The 18,498-nt window shown below is 42.2% G+C and overlaps 2 protein-coding genes across 2 annotated transcripts; one reads left to right on the plus strand and one right to left on the minus strand.

The window, feature by feature from the left end:
* The first annotated feature begins 1,129 nt into the window (after window positions 1-1,129).
* On the plus strand, window positions 1,130-5,300 carry LOC143877777 (Tetratricopeptide repeat (TPR)-like superfamily protein). Its single transcript, XM_077379997.1, has one exon. It carries the CDS (start codon window positions 1,244-1,246, stop codon window positions 3,449-3,451), a length of 2,208 nt encoding a protein of 735 aa, XP_077236112.1. The 5' UTR covers window positions 1,130-1,243; the 3' UTR covers window positions 3,452-5,300.
* Window positions 5,301-6,702: 1,402 nt separating this feature from the next.
* LOC143877778 (Eukaryotic aspartyl protease family protein) lies at window positions 6,703-8,571 on the minus strand. Its single transcript, XM_077379998.1, has 2 exons — window positions 7,187-8,571; window positions 6,703-7,033 (listed from the first exon to the last, which is right to left on the minus strand). Exon 1 carries the CDS (start codon window positions 8,538-8,540, stop codon window positions 7,191-7,193), a length of 1,350 nt encoding a protein of 449 aa, XP_077236113.1. The 5' UTR covers window positions 8,541-8,571; the 3' UTR covers window positions 6,703-7,033; window positions 7,187-7,190.
* Between the last annotated feature and the right edge of the window lie 9,927 nt (window positions 8,572-18,498).

Raw genomic sequence — 18,498 nt, forward strand, 5'->3', positions numbered from 1 at the left:
GAGCTGTCCTTTGGGACCTCAGGTGGTATGCTAACTCTATGTGCAACCCTTTGATCATCGAATAAGACTCCTCCAATGCTATAGCTTGGGCTAGTAGTAAAGCAATTAATCGGCCCTCGGGTATTAGCAGACATAACATAGGAGATAAGAGACCTTTGCTTGAATTCATCTAAAGTTTCAGCGTATGAGGTCGGCAAATAAACAAGCAGACAAAATGGCAATAGGGTAGAGTTGGAAGAGATGGCGACTATTAACTAAAGCAGGGAGAGGAGGAGGTCAGAACCTTTAAGTGCTCGTGTATGGGTTTTTGGGTATTTCTAGGGATGCCTTGTCCCTTATGTATGTTTCTGGTGCTGTTTAATAAAACTGTTACCTTTCAAAAATAAAAAGGTGAGAGGAGAAAAATAAGAAAAGACGACGTGATGATCAAAATCAAGTGGGAGGGTTGTCAATTCGTAGTGTGGATAGACGCTATAGAAAGGAGGATGAGGAGGCAGTGTATGATTAAAGTATAATGAAGACAGACATCTTCTTTGCATCTACCATGTAAGAAAATTCAAGTCTAATTTCTTGCTTGATGTCCTTCCACCAATGTTTTTCATGTTCAGGAGGTGATAGACCGACCCTGACGAAATTGAAATGTTTCAGTCCTAGTAATTGTGAGAAATTGTTCATTGTATTACACAATCCTAGTTCGTTTGGTTCGCTGTAAGAAGATCCCGTTGTTTTAAGACAAATATCACTCCCACTTAGATCAATTCTTTGGTACAGATGGTCCTCAGCCTGGTGGTTTGGCTGGCTTGGGCAGAGTGCATATGGCCTCTCGTCAGCTCAATTTCAAAACGTCACCTTTTGTGGAGTCTGCAATGCCTTTCTGAGCACTGCTAGGAAAACGGGATTCCGTTTTGGGAAAAAAATCGGGCTTCTACCATTTGAGCTAGTCCACTAAAAGACAAATACAGAGAGCTCAAATGTGAAATGTCCATAGAGCAATAAATACTTGTTTAAAAGGGTCACATCAACGGTCATTTCAGTCTCCTTTCTACTTTCCAAACGGAATCCCGTTTTCAAAGTGTTTTCCTTTCTCTTAAAAAAACAAGCTTGCCACATCAAACAAATTTGGATTTGACTGTACTTTTGATATTGACACCCACTAATCTGACTCAAGAGGAGGCTATGCTGCAAAATTCTCCCACATCGTATAACTTCATGCTTACGAGAGATCTTATCGTTGGGGTCTTTCATGGTATCGTCGAGAGGGGCTCACTACGTTTCACGAAGGCTCTTCACTGCCCTAGCGAGGCCAACAATCTATGAAACGCCCCCTTCCGCTGCCCAAATCTTTCTCATCGAGCGCCTCTGCACGAAGGGCCAGCTCCAGGAAGCCCTCTCCCTCTTCTTCTCCCTCAATTCTCAGCCTCCTTCCCAAACCTACGCCACTCTCCTCCAAGCCTGTGCTCAGCACAGATGCCTCAGAGAGGGCCGAACCCTCCACCACCACATGCTCGCCTCAAACCACCACCCAGACCTCTTTGTTTCAAACCATCTCATCAATATGTATGCCAAATGTGGCTGTTTGGAATTTGCACACCAACTGTTCGACGAAATGCCTCACAGAAACCTCGTTTCTTGGACTGCGCTCCTCACTGGCTACGAACAAAATGGCAGACCCCAGGACTGTTTCCGACTCTTCGCCCGCATGATCTCTCACCATCTCCCTAATGAATTTGCCTTCGCTAGCATCCTTACCTCTCGTGCTGCTTCCAAGGATGGCAATGGTGGCCGGCAGGTACACACACTCGCCGTCAAAACCTCTTTCGATGCTTACGTTTACGTAGGGAATGCTCTTATTACCATGTATTCGAGCTGCATTGATAGTGATGGGGGGTGGTCGATTTTCCAGACCATGAATTGCCACAATCTCATCACTTGGAATTCGATGATCGCAGGTTTCCAACTCTGCGGCCGTGGAGACCGCTCGCTTGAGCTCTTCTCTCGGATGCACCGTGAAGGTATTGGGTTCGATCGTGCCACACTCGTCAGCGTGATCTCTTCATGTTCAGACAATGCCTTGTCGAGTCTCGAGCAATGTCAGCAATTGCACTCTCTTGTAACAAAGAGTGGCTTCGTTTCTGAGCTTGAGATTGGTACCTCACTTGTCAAGGCCTACTCCAAGTTTGGAGGCAGTGCACATGACTGTTACAGAGTCTTTTCGGAGACGAAGCACCGAGACATTGTATCTTGGACTGGAATTATAACTTCGTGTGCAGAGCGTGAACCCGAAGAGGCGCTCTTCCTCTTTGGTAGGCTGTGGATGGATGGCTTGGAGCCTGACCGCTACACCTTCTCCATCATTGTAAAGGCATGCGCGGCTCTAGCAACTGAGCATCATGGCTTGGCAGTCCATGGGCAGATTGTCAAGGCAGGGTTTGAGGACGATGTGGTGCTTGCCAATGCCCTTGTTCATGCTTACGCTCGCTGTGGTGCCATTGATCTCTCAGAGCGTGTTTTTGATCAAATGCCGGTTCGGGATACAGTTTCATGGAATTCAATGATCAAAGCTTATGCCATTCATGGACAAGGCAACGAGGCATTGAAACTCTTTGAACAAATGAACATTCAACCAGATGGAGCCACCTTTGTTGGTCTCCTATCCGCGTGTAGTCATGCTGGACTGCTAAACCAAGGCATTGAGATTTTCGATACAATGTTAAAAAATTATGAGATTGCACCTCAAAGAGAGCATTATGCTTGTGCGGTCGACATTCTCGGGCGCGCTGGGCGTCTGACTGAGGCTGAAGAGCTGGTAAACCAAATGCCAATGGAGCCCGACTCTGTAGTTTGGAGTGCACTGCTTGGTGCGTGTAGGAAGCATGGTGAGACCAAGATTGCGGAGCGGGCAAGTCGAAAGCTGATTGAATTGGAGCCCACAAATTCCATTGGATATATATTGATGTCCAACATCTACTGTGCGAAAGGAAGCTTTACAGATGCGGGTTTCATTAGGAAGGAGATGAAATACTGGCGAACGAAGAAGGAGCCCGGGTTGAGTTGGATTGAAATTGGCAATCGGGTGCATGAATTTGCGGCTGGAGGTCGACGCCACCCACAGAGGGAGGCCATATATGCTGAGGTAGAAGGTTTGGTGTGTCGTTTGAAGGCTATCGGTTATGTGCCAGAGACGAGTTTGGTGTTGCATGAGGTTGAAGAGGAGCACAAGGAAGAGCAACTGTATTATCACAGTGAAAAACTGGCATTAGCCTTTGGATTGATGATGACTGTTACTTCCACAGCTTGTATAAGGATTATGAAGAACATTAGAATCTGTGTGGATTGTCATAACTTCATCAAATTGGCATCAAATTGTGTTGGGAGGGAGATTGTTGTGAGGGATGCAAATCGGTTCCACCATTTTAGAGATGGGCTGTGCTCTTGTAGTGATTATTGGTGATCAACTTAGCAATACTTGTAATTTGGTGATCAACCCACCAAATTGAACTTAAATAGAAGCTCAAAAGGAAATCCGGGCTGGGCGGGCATTGGAGGCGTATTCCAGAACTCAAACGGCTTAGTTCTTCTATCCTTCTCAGGCTCAGCCGGAATCTGTGATGCAAATGAAGCGGAGGTAGGGGCATTATATATGGGGATTGAAATGGTTCATGAAGCATGCATCAGAACCATTAAAAATTGAAGGTGGTTCGGCAAATGTCTTCGCTTGGGCCAGCTACAAAGCAGTTGGACCGTGGCATCTAGCGAGTATCATCAATGAGATTGGGGATTGTCAACCAAGTCATACCAACATAGGAGATTTGGTGCCAAAATTCTCAAGGCGTATTCTCGGTAAGCTCGTTCTTCTGTAAATTGAGCGAAGGAACGAACCCAGACTCCTCCAGAGCACGTGTTTGGAGAAATGCTACACCCCACGCATTTCTGCCTTTACGTGGACCGTTGCTCATGAGTGCATCAACACCATTGATTGTCTAAAGCGCCGTGGGTTTCAGATGGCAAACTGGTGTATTATGTGCCGAAAGGAGGAGGAAACGCTCGATCATTTATTTATTACCTGCCCTTTTGCCTTCCAGATATGGATGGCTATTTTCCGTGCTTATGGCGTGTCGTGGGTAATGCATAATAGTGTAGCACATGTTATTTCCCAATGGAGTGGCATGTTCAATGGATGCCTTGGACGTCTTATGTAGTCAGCTACCCCCTATGCTATTCTGTGGCATATTTGGAATGAACGCAACTGTCGGACATTTAATGGTAAGGTAAAAGCTTGGAGACACATATTGTTGGATGTGAAGCTCTCAACTATTGCCTGGGCCCGCCGATCGGGCGGAATTCCATACACGGTGGGCATGATCCTTAGAGAATGGGGCATAGTTGCTAAGGAGATGAAGATATCCCCCCAAATTGCACCGAGATGGGAACCACCACCGGAGGGTTGGTTTAAGTTAAATTTTGACGGCAGCTCTTTGGGGAATCCTGGCAAAGCTGGTATAGGCGGAATACTTCGGAATACGGACAGACACTCCATCATGACTTTCTCGGGTCCTGCTGGGATATGTGATGCTAATGAGGCCGAGGCGAAAGCCCTCTTAGTCGGATTGCAATGGTATGTGAGCCATAATGTGGGACCATTGATCATCGAAGGCGACTCTACCAATGTAATTGGATGGGCAAAGAACTTGGGAGGTGGTCCATGGCGGCTCCACCAAATACTCGATGAAATTCGGGATTTAGTGCGGAAGGTTCATCCATTACTGCAACAGCGTCGGAGAACGGCAAACACTGTAGCGGATGTCCTGGCTAAAGATGGGGCACATCTACCCGATACTCGATTCGTAATTCAAATCGAGTCGGGTATTGAAGGTCTCCTGTTAAAACATTGTAATTTTTTCTTTTATGGGGACATCTTGTCTCTGCCTGCTTGTACTGTTTTGTTATTAATAAAAGTTAACTTTCAAAAAAAAAAGAAAAAAGGAGGTGATCGGGCCAACGAAGAAGCGACAAGTTAGCCAAAGAAAGTTTGGAGAGGAAGAGCTACCATGTATTGGCTGGAACTTGAGGTAAGGGACCGGTGAGGATCAGCGTACTTATGTCGTACGAGTAAAAAATATACTCTTGCTGTTTGTAGCAACAGTTCTATCTTAATTGGAATAGTTGCTGGTTACTGTCCTGCATATTAATGTCTGGGTTATGATTTTTTGCTAGTTGGGGGGCTTTAATCATAAAAGGGAGATGGTGTAGTAATACTCTATGTTGGGATGCCTCGTCCCCGTCGTTGTAAAGTTTTTACAGTTATCAATTAGTCTTTCAGGAAAAAAAAAAAAAAACCTAGCAACACGCGTATAAGAAATAAATTGTAGGAAATGATTGGTGTAAAACACCCATCATAAAATTTGTCTCAAGACTTGTATTTCGAAAGCTCCCAGCCCCATATGTAATTCAAGACAAATATGTAATTTTCTCCACGTTGACTTCAATTGACCTCATAGATCAACACTTACAAAATTAAGTTGTGTTGCTGACCAGGGTTTGATTATGGAGAAGCAATGACGAAGAGAAGAAGAGGGGGGGAGATACAGTGATTTAACTGACTGACCTTTATACAATACATTCAAGCTGGAGAATGTATGTCATATAATTCCAGCTTGGAACTGAAATCAACATGTCTATATTTCGGTGATTTGGAAACAAGTTAGCTAGTTGTTCTTTAGATCTGTTAAAAAAAATAAAAATCAAGAGTAGGTACATCTCTGTTGGAACTTTCTTACCCATAAAGTGACATTCGACTTCAACACGCATAGCATGTTTGTGGAACATCGGGTTAGAGGCAATGTAATATGCACTGGAGCCTCATATAGAGGATAACTTCATCAACAATCTCATTGAAAATCTAAGCATTGTAGTAAGTGCTTCAACCAAGTCAACCAACTTATAGTCTGTGGAACGAACCAAAAAAACCACGTCAAGGAACTCCGTTAGTGGGGAAATCTAAGGATTGTCCATAAGCTAACTGATCGTACTGGCAACAAATTAAATGTTTGGCCTGATAATCATCAGGTAAATTAATTTTCTAACTAGACCAGAATATCTCTAGCTCTAATCAACTATAAGCTTTGTATTTGAATCAATTGGAGTCTCAAAAAATTGTGACCCTCCATGTCTCAGACAGATTTCCTCTAAGACAAGCTAATCCCATACTTACACCTACCAACCTCAATCCCAAGAAAATAACACAATCTTCCCTAATATTTGCTATAAAACTTGTGCTAGTGGAACCCCTTCAAATCTTCAATTCCTTTAACATGGGCAATATTGCTGACATAGACCACTCCAAAAATTCTCCCAGCCTCTTAAGTCACAACCATGGTTTTAAATTTCGACCGAAATCTGAGACCGAAACCAAAATTTCCTGAAATTCCATTTTTTTCCATTTACCAAATTTCAAAAATTCGGTCCGGAATTTGGAACCAAATTACAAAATTTCGGACCGAAATTTCCGTTTTCGGTGGGGTCTGAAACAGTTAGCGAAACCGAAATTTTAAACCATGGTGACAACATAATGTAGAGAGATCAAATTGACACATTATTATTGAAAACTCTAATATTGTATCATTAGATTTGTCAAATGAGGCGTGTGGAGATGAAGATTGGTTGAGGGCGAAAAAGTGTTTTGGATTGTAAGACGCCTTAAGCTAGGGAACCGAAATTCTTAAATGACACAATTTCATAAACTTATCACAACTTTTGCATCAATTTCCCTTAACAAAATTATATGCAATTAACTATATTTAAATTTAAAATCATTAGCAAATAATTTTCAGAGAGCAGAAAAAGGTGGTAAATCATATCCAGCAGTGGAAATCTTTTCTCGGCGAAACCTTTGAATCGAGAGTTGGATCTTTTGATCATGATGCCTGGACTCAAGTAGCCTACCAATTTAACGGACCTGATCATCTGACACGACCACACGTGATCCTGGCCATGCCCGTCCAAATTAATTTGGACTTGCGTCCCTAACCAAACACTGAAAAAACAAAAGATTAGAAATAAAAGCTTCACCAAACACTAAGCTCTTCAGTTTATAATTCTTTTTTGGAATAAAGAGATTTCATTGTCGGGATATTATAATCAAACAAAAAGAAGAAGAGGAAAGAAAGAAAAACTCTCCAGTACTCACTGAGTCATGAAACCGCACATCCAATCCGAGTGAATCCGAGTCGCGACTCGTCCCTATCGAACTCGAACAAAAACCCCTGTTGCATCAAATTCCCAATAACCGAGAAACCTGACGGCGAGTTAACGGGCAATAACGCCAAGCACTTAACGCCGTCAGCCGCGTCGATGAAATAATTCCTCGGCGGAGGCTCAAAGATCGCCCCTCCGAGGAACCTCACAACCAACCTCGGCAGCCTCGGATTCGCCACGTCAGACACATTAACGCAGAGTTCGAAACTCGCGTCCGGGCCCACCATCCTCGGGAGTCTCACTAGGCGTTTAAACTCGGCTAAAATCTGACGATAACCCGGCTCGGCTAAAAATGTCAGGGTCGTGCCGGAGTCTATAACGGTACCACCGTTACCGTCTCCGTCAATGGTCCAAACGGAAGGGTCGATCGGCAGGGAGACGCCGTTAACGGAGACGGACTCGATTCCAACGTAGTAAAATGTAGGGGAGAGAGGGTTAGTATGTAAGGGGGTAAATTTCATGGGCTTTTTGCTGTTGGGCTCGTGGGCTTCACCGATTATGAGGTAGCTTGTGGGAGGTGGAGAGATAGTGTAATCCATGAGACAGTATGAGAACTTGTTACCGAACCTTTTGCCTACTTGGGATGAGAATGAGATGGGCCCACGGCCCAGGCCCATAACACCATGGGCTCCGTTAAAGCTCGACCCAGTCACACTTGGGCCAGAGACATGAAACCCACATCCGAACGCTAGGTTTTTAAGTTTCATTTCTCGGCCGGAGCTCGCGTTAAGAGTCGCGATTTCTCGCGAGAAAAAACCAGATGTCTTGCTCGTGTCGGCATAAGAGTACTCGTACCGGCACGTGCTGTGGAGTTTGGTGAGGTTACAAGGGTTGGGTTTTGGAGGAGGTGGGACTAGTCTGCACGCGCGGTTGTAGCAGTGGAAAGGGGAGAAGGTTTTGGAATGTCGGGCGAGAAATGCGGTGCCGGGGGGGTGTCGGGAACAATTTCGGCAGGGGGAACATTTAACCCAGATTAGATCGCTACCTGTATCGGCGATAAGGAGGAGTTTTTGTGGTGGGGTTCCGATATTGAAGTCGACGAAGTATTGGCCGGAGCCGGTGGATGCGCCTGAAATGACGGGGGTTTTGAGGGTTTTTTGGGTTTGGAAAGAGGAGGAGAGGGTGAAGAGTCTTTGGGTATCGGAGGTAAGGGTTTGTGGGGGAGTTGTGAAGGGGTTTTTATGGTGTAGAGGTAGCTTTAGGTATTTGTGGGCATTGCAGGGTTTTTGTTGCAGACAGAAGAAAATGAGAAGTGCGAGAAAAATGGGTGGGAGAGAAGAGACCATGGTTTCCTTCTCTGTTGCTTTGAGAGAGAGAAGAGACCAGGTTTAAAATCTTTATAATGTAGGGACTGATTTCCGCACTTTAATATTTTGATAATTGCACTACACATTTTGTTTTGCACTTTTCTGATAGGATGAAGCATTCTGCCTAAGTGCCTATTTTAATTCGGGCAACCCGAACCGAATTGTAATTCGGCTTATTTTGTTTAAGTTTTTTTTTTTCCAACTTTTTACCTTTTTAGACTTTATTTCATGGAGTTTTAGACTTTTCGCTTTGTTAATTGTTAATCCCTGTTTGTTTTTTATTTTGAGAACCGATTGTTGGTCAAAAACTAATTATTGATGACTCACAATTGGTTCTCCAAATCCAAAACAACCCGGCTTGAGGTGTTTAGTGCCATCAAACAAATCACCAATAAACTTAGACAACTAATCAGGCCATAACTCAACAACTGTTGGTATCATATCAAATCGAGTCAATCCTACCCGAATTGGAAATCGGGTTGGGTTGAAGAAATTACAAATCGGGTTGGGTCGGGTTGAACCCAGCCGGGTTGGAAATCGGGTTGGGTTGGAAAAATAGGTTCCTTGGGTTGGGTAAGGTTGGCTTCAACCCGACCCGAGTTGCACCCCTAAACAGCCGTGACAGCTAAATAAAACTGTGTAAAACAGAGACTGATTGCTAGGGAGCTTCGCGGATGACATTTGCACGGGAGAACAGCCAGCTCCTTTAAATTTAATGAGTAAGACAAAATCTTAAGTGAATAAGACAATATCTGCTGAAAAGTGAGCTGGCTGTTCTATCTTGTGCAAGAGCCACCGTGAAATGTCTTTCTACGAGATTCCCTAGCAAATCCCTTTGGTTTAGTTGATTAATGATGTTTTAATACATAGGTTGCATTTGGGAAATGCACAAAAGCAAGGCAGCTGTAGGAATTTGGCTTGTATCGGATGTCATTCTTGTTTGATTGCTAGAATATCATTGCACTCACCTTTGACCCCCAAGATGTCCTCTATTCAATAATTGCATGTCTTGAGGCGGATTTTTATTCACTTTCAAAACAAATTCTTCCAAAAGCAAGCAATTTTGATTAAATTTTATAGGGCATGCAATCTCTCTCTTCCTATATTAGTAATGACACCCCATTTATTCTCCTCTCTGAGTATACGGTGTGCAACCAAACACTAGTTCCACTATTTCCCGAGGTAATTCTAGACAAACCAAATGCTTGTCTCCTCCCTTTTGACTTCTTATTCCACTACTCTTCAAGCCACCCTGCGCCTCCAAAGATAGGCTGGCAAATGACAAGTCCGGCCAAATGCACTTGAGAACACCTTATTTGGATGTTCCATTGGTCCATTAAGCCTCTTTGGGAAGAGACTAGGGTTGTCCTTACAAGTTCAACGGTTATATTGCTCATACATGTCCTGCTATGGGACCCAGAGTTAATAGTCACCCTAGATACCAACGGTAAACTAGTACTCATCTTTTTCGTACGAAAGAACAGAGAACAATGAATCAATTTTATTGGAGCTCCCACTAATTAAATTAAAAGGGATGGTGCCCACCAACAAAGTATGGTCCATCTGTGGACGGCCTAGATTTACTGATATATATCTTTTCGTGGTAAGGTCTATGTTTAAGTTGTCATCAAAGATATTAATGAGTACAGAGTACTTTAGAAAAGAGGCCCAGTCAGGATATAAAAACTATGGTAGAAAATGACAACAAATTTCTATTATTCACTGTTAAATTTTCAAATAAATGCAATCTTCACTGAGGTATAGCCTGGGTTGTCAGGCCATTACAGCACCAAAAGAAAGTCCGTCTAGCCAAAGGTGGCTCAGCTCATAAGCTATAAGAAAACAAATCCAATCTATATTACATTTTCGGATTTGCTAGCGTCCACCGTAGATGGCATTTCGCGGATGGCATGTTGCATGTGAGAGCCGCCACCTCGTGAATGAAGACAAAATCTGCTGAAAGTTGAGCCTATGTGGCTGCTCTCACATGCAACCGGTCATCCGCGAAATGCCTTTTGCGATGAACGCTAGCGAATCCCATTTGCAGTCCGGATCCTCTATTGAGGTTGTATTAGTTGGGCGGAGTCTGATCGGGTGTCTGTAGCATCCAATTGAGCTAATAATTACGGTTGGAAATCTGTCTGGCAAAATCCAGTCCCATCTAATGAAAATAAACAGAATAGTAGAAGTGTACATGCCAAAGGATGCACAGTGAGATTTTAAGTGGTCTGGCCAAGATTTCTACTTTCACAAGTGAGAACACAATCTTCAAGGATTACAATGGGATTTACCCGCAACTAGGGGTGTAAACGAGCCGAGCCGAGCCGAGCTTGGCCAGGCTCGGCTCGGCTCGTTAAGCTCAAAAGCTCGGCTCGGGCTAGAACCAGGCTCGGCTCGGCTCGGCCAAGCTCGCAAGCCTTATCAAGCTCGAATTATATTAATTTCACACTCCTCATCTTCCCTGGACAGCCCTATCTAGTGTTTTTTTACTACTCTTTTTACACTTCGGGGGATGGTCCAAGTAACAAATGGGGTTCCAAAAAAGAAGTGACATATTTTGCCTCCCCCTTTCACTCCCTGGACAACCCTTTTAGTGTGTGTGTGTATATATATATATATATATATTAAATTCTTAACGAGCCGAGCCGAGCCTGGCCTAACTCAGGCTCCTCTCGTTAAGCTTAACGAGCCTGGTCAGCCGGCTCGGCTCGTTAAGGATTCGAGCCGAGCTCGAGCGAGCTTCCGAGCCCGAGCCAAAATTGACACCCTTACCCACAACCTTTTCCTTTCTTCTCAACTTAGACCTTACACAATAGCAAGCAAAGAGAGAGAAAAACCACTCGGTTTCTCACCACAAGAGAAAACCAAGACAAAATGCACATGTTTTAGCCTAGTTAGGAATTTTGTTTCGTAATTGATTATCCTTAACTTTAACTAGTACTTAGAGATTTTAGGAGTTCTACTTTTGCGGTTCCATAGTTTAGCAGCTGTTAGTGTTAAAGGAGTTTCTCTTGTAAAACGGTTTTGTAAAAAGGATATGTGTTAAAACGTGGATGAAAGGTAGTGAATTCTCTTTTGGCCTTTGGATTTGAATCTTCCTTTTTCCTAGTTGCAGCTGAAGTACTATCATAAACATAATATTTTTAATAGATGCCAGATTTGGCATCCTAAGCCCTCCTTTCTGGTCTCTAAAATTATGGAGGAGCAATGTTTGAATTTGTAGCATGGTACAGCACATGCTATGAAGGAAGAATGTCACATGGGCGCAGTAACTAGCATCACGCAGTAGTAGAGGAGCATGTGACAGAAAAGGGCATGTTTTTATTGTAGGAAGTGATGGACAAGAGATTCGTGATGAAGCCGGCAGAGGGGCATGGCTGGGGAATAAATGCCATAGCACTCTTACCTTTCACCCCCCCTTCATCTTATCTTTCTTTCTTAATTACACTAACACGTTTTCTTTTTTTTGCTCTCCAAAAGGTACAGCCTTCTCCTTGAAACTAACGAGAGGAAGGGTGGACCAGAGATTACCTTGGTGGTACCATTTGAGTACAGCCGCTGGATTTACTAGGGGTGCAACTCGGGTCGGGTTGAGGCCAACCCGATTTGTAATTTTCTCAACCCGACCCAACCCGATTTCACCATTTGTTTTATTTCTCCATTTTATTCTTTGTATTTCCATCTCATCCTAGTCATTAGATGTTCCCCAACAAAAGGGTTAATTATGACAACTTTCACCAAGTTTTTTATTTCTTTCTAAATTTAAGTTATATAATGACAAAACAAACATAAAAGTAAAAATTTTATACATATTGGAATTGGAAATCGGGTTTCGAGTCGGGTCGGGTTGCCCGACACCCCAACCCGACCCAACCCGATTTTTAAAAAAACCCAACCCAACCCAACCCAAATTCGGGTTCAACCCGACCCAAGTTGCACCCCTAGGACCTCAAAATTAGAGTATTCTTCAATAGCATGATAAACCTAGTGATTGGGGGCTTTGCTCATGAACCCACAAGCATAGGGCCACTGGCCCTTGCGACTCCTAGACGGACCATGCCTTAGGCCCCACTAGTTGGGTAAAAAGTGTATGCTACTACCATGATAATTCATATTATAATAAAAGGCCAAATAAAAGATACGAAAATGATATCGGCACTTCAATGTTTTGATATACATGCTCTCCTTGCTTGTCTTTTACTATTTATGGGCTTGTGAGAGCTATTTGGGAACTCTAATAACCTGTTGACAGACTTTTAAATACTAAAAGACAAGCTAGTAGAGCGTGATATCAAAACAATGGAGTGTTGATATCATTTCTCAAAAGATATTGGAACAACCCGTTTGGAAAAGGAAAATGTTATCAGGACTACTTTATTTTGATGAGGGCACTCCTCACTTTGTTAAAAGTATGGTATCGCCCTCGTCATAGGATGATCCAAACTGTCCATCATAGCCTAAATAGGTTGTGCCTCAAAAATTATTTACCTAGGTAGATCCTAACCCTCCGATCGATAGAGGGCTAGGATCAACCATCTAGCATTCAGATCAAAGAGTTAGGATCAAACTATGGAAATGAATTTTGGGGTACAGCCTATTTAGGTGTGGCCCATGTAATGGACAGTTTGGATCATCCTATGGTGCGGGCCATACCGTACTTTTAATAAAGTGAGGAGTGCCCTCATCAAAATACGGCAATGCTGATAACATTTCCCTTGGAAAATAAAGACGTTTGGAAAATAAAGACGAAAGTGAAAATGACTGCTGATTTTGGTCATTTATACACTTTTTTTTGGCATATGTCGGGATTCAGGTTCTCTTCCTTGTCTTGTTGCTGCGCACGTCTAAAGGAAGAGGACCCGGTTTTCTTCATCAAAACGGGTTTTCGTTCTGCTAGCAGTCCTGAAAGCTCTCTCTCTCTCTCTCACACACACACACACCATGAGAAGTTTCTAATTAAGGGCTGTGTTTTTTGTCATATATCTCAGCTTACAAATCCTCATCCAGTCTTATTGAGATGCTTATTTGAGAGGTTATTCATTTAAAAAGTTAGATTGTGTAGTTTGCTCATCTCCATCGTCAATTATAATTTTACTTTAAAACAGAGTAGAGGTTAAAAACTTGTTTATGGACAAAAAACTAGCACATGATAAAACTTAGTTAATTTTAATAAATTAATGATTGATGTGAAAAGCTTTATATTGACTTTGGTGACTCAAAGAGTTTCCTATTGACTTGAGTGAGTCCAGAGATTAATGGACTCAAATTTACATTTAATTTTGGACTCAATCGATTCTCAAAATCCAAAACAAACATGGACTTAGTGCCCGAGTTCTATGCCATATATGCAATTCCAAATGTTTAGTACATCTCCGTAACTTATTGGTGAAATTGAATACTTGAAATTCAACACGCCCCTCTTTATCTTCTTGTTAGATAAGGGTTGATTTAGTGAATTTATTATTTATGTCATGTAAAAATACGGTTGACTCTTGTCTAGGACTATAGTTGGGATTTTATATAAGGTGATAGTTGTAAATAGAATAAAGGAAGCTCTTGGATCACCTTCAGATGTCGATGCAATAAAAAATGCATAAGAGCTACAGAAATCTCTCATGTCCTCAATTGGTGGTTGTTTTTCATTTGACTTACTCTATTTATTTGTATTTCCATCTAGCCATATATGAAGGTTTCTTTCAAAACATAAACATTCTTATATAAAGTTCTAAAGAAGAAAAATATAATTAATAACAAATCCAGCGGAGATTTTTGTGGGGACGGGCAGGTGATAAGAAGTGTCATTTAGTAAGTTGGAAGTATTGAAACAAATCCAACGGAAGAGTTGGATGAATATAAGCTGGCCACAAAATGAAGGATTAGATAGTCTTTTGAAAATTGAAAGCACTCCAACAAATCCAACTATCTCCTCAGATTTGGTCTTATCTGTACTTTGAGAGAATTGTGTGGAACTAACTTTTTGAAATTCGATTTTTAAATGTAATCTTATCTGATGATGTAATCTGTAACTTTTATGAATAGAAATACAACTCACCACAGTAGTACGAGTCTTCTGCCAACCCCACTCCACAAGGTGTCAACTCCTCAAATGTCACCTCTGTTGCTTCTCCTGTTAATCTTCACCATCTCATTGCCTTGCGTCTAAATCGCAACAACTACCTTCTATGGAAGGCACAATTACTTCCTTGCCTCCGTGGCCAACGTCTCCTTGGCTACATTGACGGTACACTAACCCCTCCTCAAGTTATTGATCAACTTTCATTGGAATCCGGTGAGTTACTCGTAGTTCCCAACCCCGCTTACATGCCATGGTATCAACAGGATCAATTGATCCTTAGCTCTCTAATTTCTTTTTTGACTGAAGATATTCTTGCCCATGTTGTCGGCCTAACCACCTCTCATGATGTGTGGTCCACCCTTGAGAAAATGTTTGCTTCTCAATCCAAGGCTCGGATTATACAAATCCGATATCAGTTATCTACCATAAAAAAGGGCAATCTATCCATGGCTGATTATTTCCAAAAAATAAAACATATGGTTTCCACCTTGTCAGCTGCTGGCCAGCCTTTACACGACTATGAAGTCATCTCGTATATCCTTGCTGGACTTACCTCTGAGTACGATTCCCTTGTAACTTCTGTCACAACCCGAGTTGATCCCATGTCCCTTGAAGAACCTCTGATGATGTAATCTGTAACTTTTATGAATATAAATGCAACTCACCACAGTAGTACGGGTGGTGAAGTCTTTATCCAAAAATTGTCTTACTTTTACAGGAAGGAAGTTAGCAAACCTATTCAAGCAGAAGGGTTGGGAGTTAGAAGGGTAAAGGATGTAATTTTGGCATTATTAAGCAAGTGGTTATCTAGGTTTAGGGAAGAAAGGCACCACCTATGGGTAGGGCTGCAACTCGGGCCGGGCGGGTCGGGTTTTGGAGAACCCAACCCTACCCGAGAAATATCTCGGGTCGGGTCGGGTTGGGTTTTTTTTTTTGGAAAACCCACGATTCCCAAACCCAGCCCTACCCATGATAAATCTCAGGTCGGGTTTTTTCACGTTGACGCAATTTTTTAAGGAAAATTCTTGTTTGGCAAGGCAACTCAACTCATAGAAGCAGAAATTACACTCACATTACACTTGAATCAAACAATGATGTAATTACACTCACATTATACTTGAATTAAACAATGTCGTAATCAAAAAATGTTGTAATTACAATCAAACAATGCCGAATCAAACACTTGAATCAACTCAACTCATAGAAGCAGAAATTACACTCACATACAATAACAGTGGGTGCGTGAGTTTTCACTTTTAACTTTTAACTAACAATAGAAAAAAATGTGCATACTATAACTTATGTAACTCGGGCCGGGCCCCTTCAAACCCAGCTCGACCCAAGATTCATGCGGGCTTTTGAATCCTCAACCCGGCTCCACCCGAAACCCATGAAACCTGAACCCAACCCAAGCTATTTTCGGGTCGGGTAAAACCCGGCTCGAGTTGCAGCCCTACCTATGGGTAAAGGTCATTGAGGAGAAGTACGAATCGCTACTAGGGAAATGGATATTAGGTGATAGATGTAGACTTGGAGGTGTGTCATGTGGAGGGATTTCCTAACCCACAACGGCTCACTTTTCAGCAGACTTTGTCTTCATTCACGAGGAGGCTGCTGTCACATGCAACATATCCCATCCGCGAAATGCCTTTTGCGATGGACGCTAGCGAATCCCTTATAAAAATAATAAAGAAGATACAATAGCATATATATAGATGCCAGATTTTAAAAAATTTGATGGGGGTGCTAATATTAAAAAAGGCATCACAGATGGATATCAGCTCTGTACTTTAGCAAAGCTCCTTTTTTGCTTGTTTATTCAAGTACGTGCAACTTGAGAAGTCAAAGATCATATTATAATTTTTGATACCAACACGTAGCTATGCTATGATACTTTTAGGACATGTTTGGCCACCATGAAATTTCTTTCCACGGAATATTTGTTGGGCTAGTTGTGAGAGATGGGCGGGAATTGGAGACACTTTACACTTTAGAGGGTGGGAGTGAGGGGGAGGTGAAAAGCTCTTACAAATCAGTAAAACAAACAACCAAGGAAATTATAAATAGGTATTTTCTATTCACTAGTTTTTAAGGGCCAGCAAAGATTTCATTGAATAATTTTTCATGCTTGCCAAACATAACCTTAGGACATAGGAACCCGATAAGATGAAAATGACAGTGCCGGTTTTTTTGTCTAATGGCATCACCAGCCAGCAATACTTGGTGTGGACAAGCAGGCTTTTGAGCAGCAAAAAGACATGCGCATTGTCTTTTTCGAAAAAAGGAAAAAGAAATATACTACATGGAAATCCAAAAATGCTAGCTTAAATACTCCCTGGTTTTGATATAGGCACTCGTTTTCGTAAGGTTGCCCTCTCTTATCCACTCTTTCTGGGTTGGGCTCCTTCGTCCTTTTGTTCATTGTAGTTTCTTCAGGTATCTTTAACAAAGCTAATATTCAGAAACAAGCGCAATATTATTCAGGGAATTGATATCCTCACTGTCACATTTTTATAATGCCACTACCCTCTTCATTTTTACACAAATGTAACACTACTCTAATCACTATTTGCAAAAGGAAATGATAAGAGGACATACAAATAGGACGCTTCCCAGGACGATCATTGTGTTTTGGCCACATGTTTCGGTTGCTTTATTGAGCAGCTGGATGAGAGACTGCATATTAAAGTAACGGGGACATGTGATGATAAACTAATGGCCATTACATTATTGGGTCCTATTTTTTGTGTCGTCCTAGTGTAGGTGAGTTTAAGGAGGAATGCTAAATTTAAATGTGCCCTTGCAAAAACCAGGTACAAGGGCACACCCTAGTGGATCATCTCACCAAAGACATAGTAAATGTTTTACTATGTCTTTGGTGAGGTGGTCCAATGGGGCCGCCCTTAGAGCTCATTTTTTGCAAGGGTGGCCTTCAGTTTAGCATTCCTCTAATAGTTTGAGAGCTATTCAAAGGTTCCCCTTAATCTTCAATTTCTATTTCCTATTTATGCCAACACCCTAAGAGGGAGAGATGCATTAAGAGCATATATGGTCATTAGGAGGTTGTGAGAGTTGTGTTAAGAGCATATATGGTCTTTAAGAGGGAAGTGGAAGGCACATGAGAGGGGGATGTGAGTGGGAGATAAAGAGAGTGTGGCAGTCATGGCAGCAACCATATCTGCTGAAAGCCAGCTGTAGGAAGGAGACAAAGGCCGATCTTCAATAATGTTAGTCACATGAGGGGAGCCCCCACTCCCTCTCCCAATCCAACTCACCAACTTCTCTTCTCGTTTCAATACAGCCACCCCTTGGCCTTTGCTCCAAAAAGATACCAAGCAACAAGGTAAAAGCTCTACCCCATAAATAATACATACCATGTCATGCCAAACACTTGTTTGTCTACGCAATAAAGAGCTCCAAGCTGATAAGAAGCTTCAAGGAGTACTGATATTTGCAACACTGGGACTTACATCCCATCATGCCTAACTTCTACATAATAGTTAGCATTACAATTGCACTGAAATGGATAACTAATGATTATGGAAAAACACTTCTAAATTGGATCTCCGTTTTGGAAAATAAATCAATGCTGAGGATGAACAAAATACCCTTATTTAAGTACACAATTTTCAAATTAATGCCCTTATTACTAAAGCCCCAGCTAATATTTGTAAAATTACTTAGGGCGCATTTGGATACCTCCTATTTTGTATTTGGATATGGAATTGAGTTTTGAATACAATTTGAATAGATCCGGCAGCTCATGTAGAGGGAGAGAGGGAAGGGGGGTACTTCCTACTGGAGGGGAGAGGTTGAGGAGCAAAGAGGGTGAAGGAAACTGCCACATCTGTGGATTTTCAA

The sequence above is a fragment of the Tasmannia lanceolata genome, unplaced genomic scaffold (assembly GCF_043159265.1).
Source record: "Tasmannia lanceolata isolate RefF3 unplaced genomic scaffold, GAP_Taslan_0.1 ptg000005l, whole genome shotgun sequence".
NCBI lineage: Eukaryota > Viridiplantae > Streptophyta > Magnoliopsida > Canellales > Winteraceae > Tasmannia > Tasmannia lanceolata.

Coding starts and splice junctions, on each gene's coding strand:
- LOC143877778 (XM_077379998.1), bottom strand. CDS start 8,540: ATGGTCTCTTCTCTCCCACCCATTTTTCTCGCACTTCTCATTTTCTTC.
- LOC143877777 (XM_077379997.1), top strand. CDS start 1,244: ATGGTATCGTCGAGAGGGGCTCACTACGTTTCACGAAGGCTCTTCACT.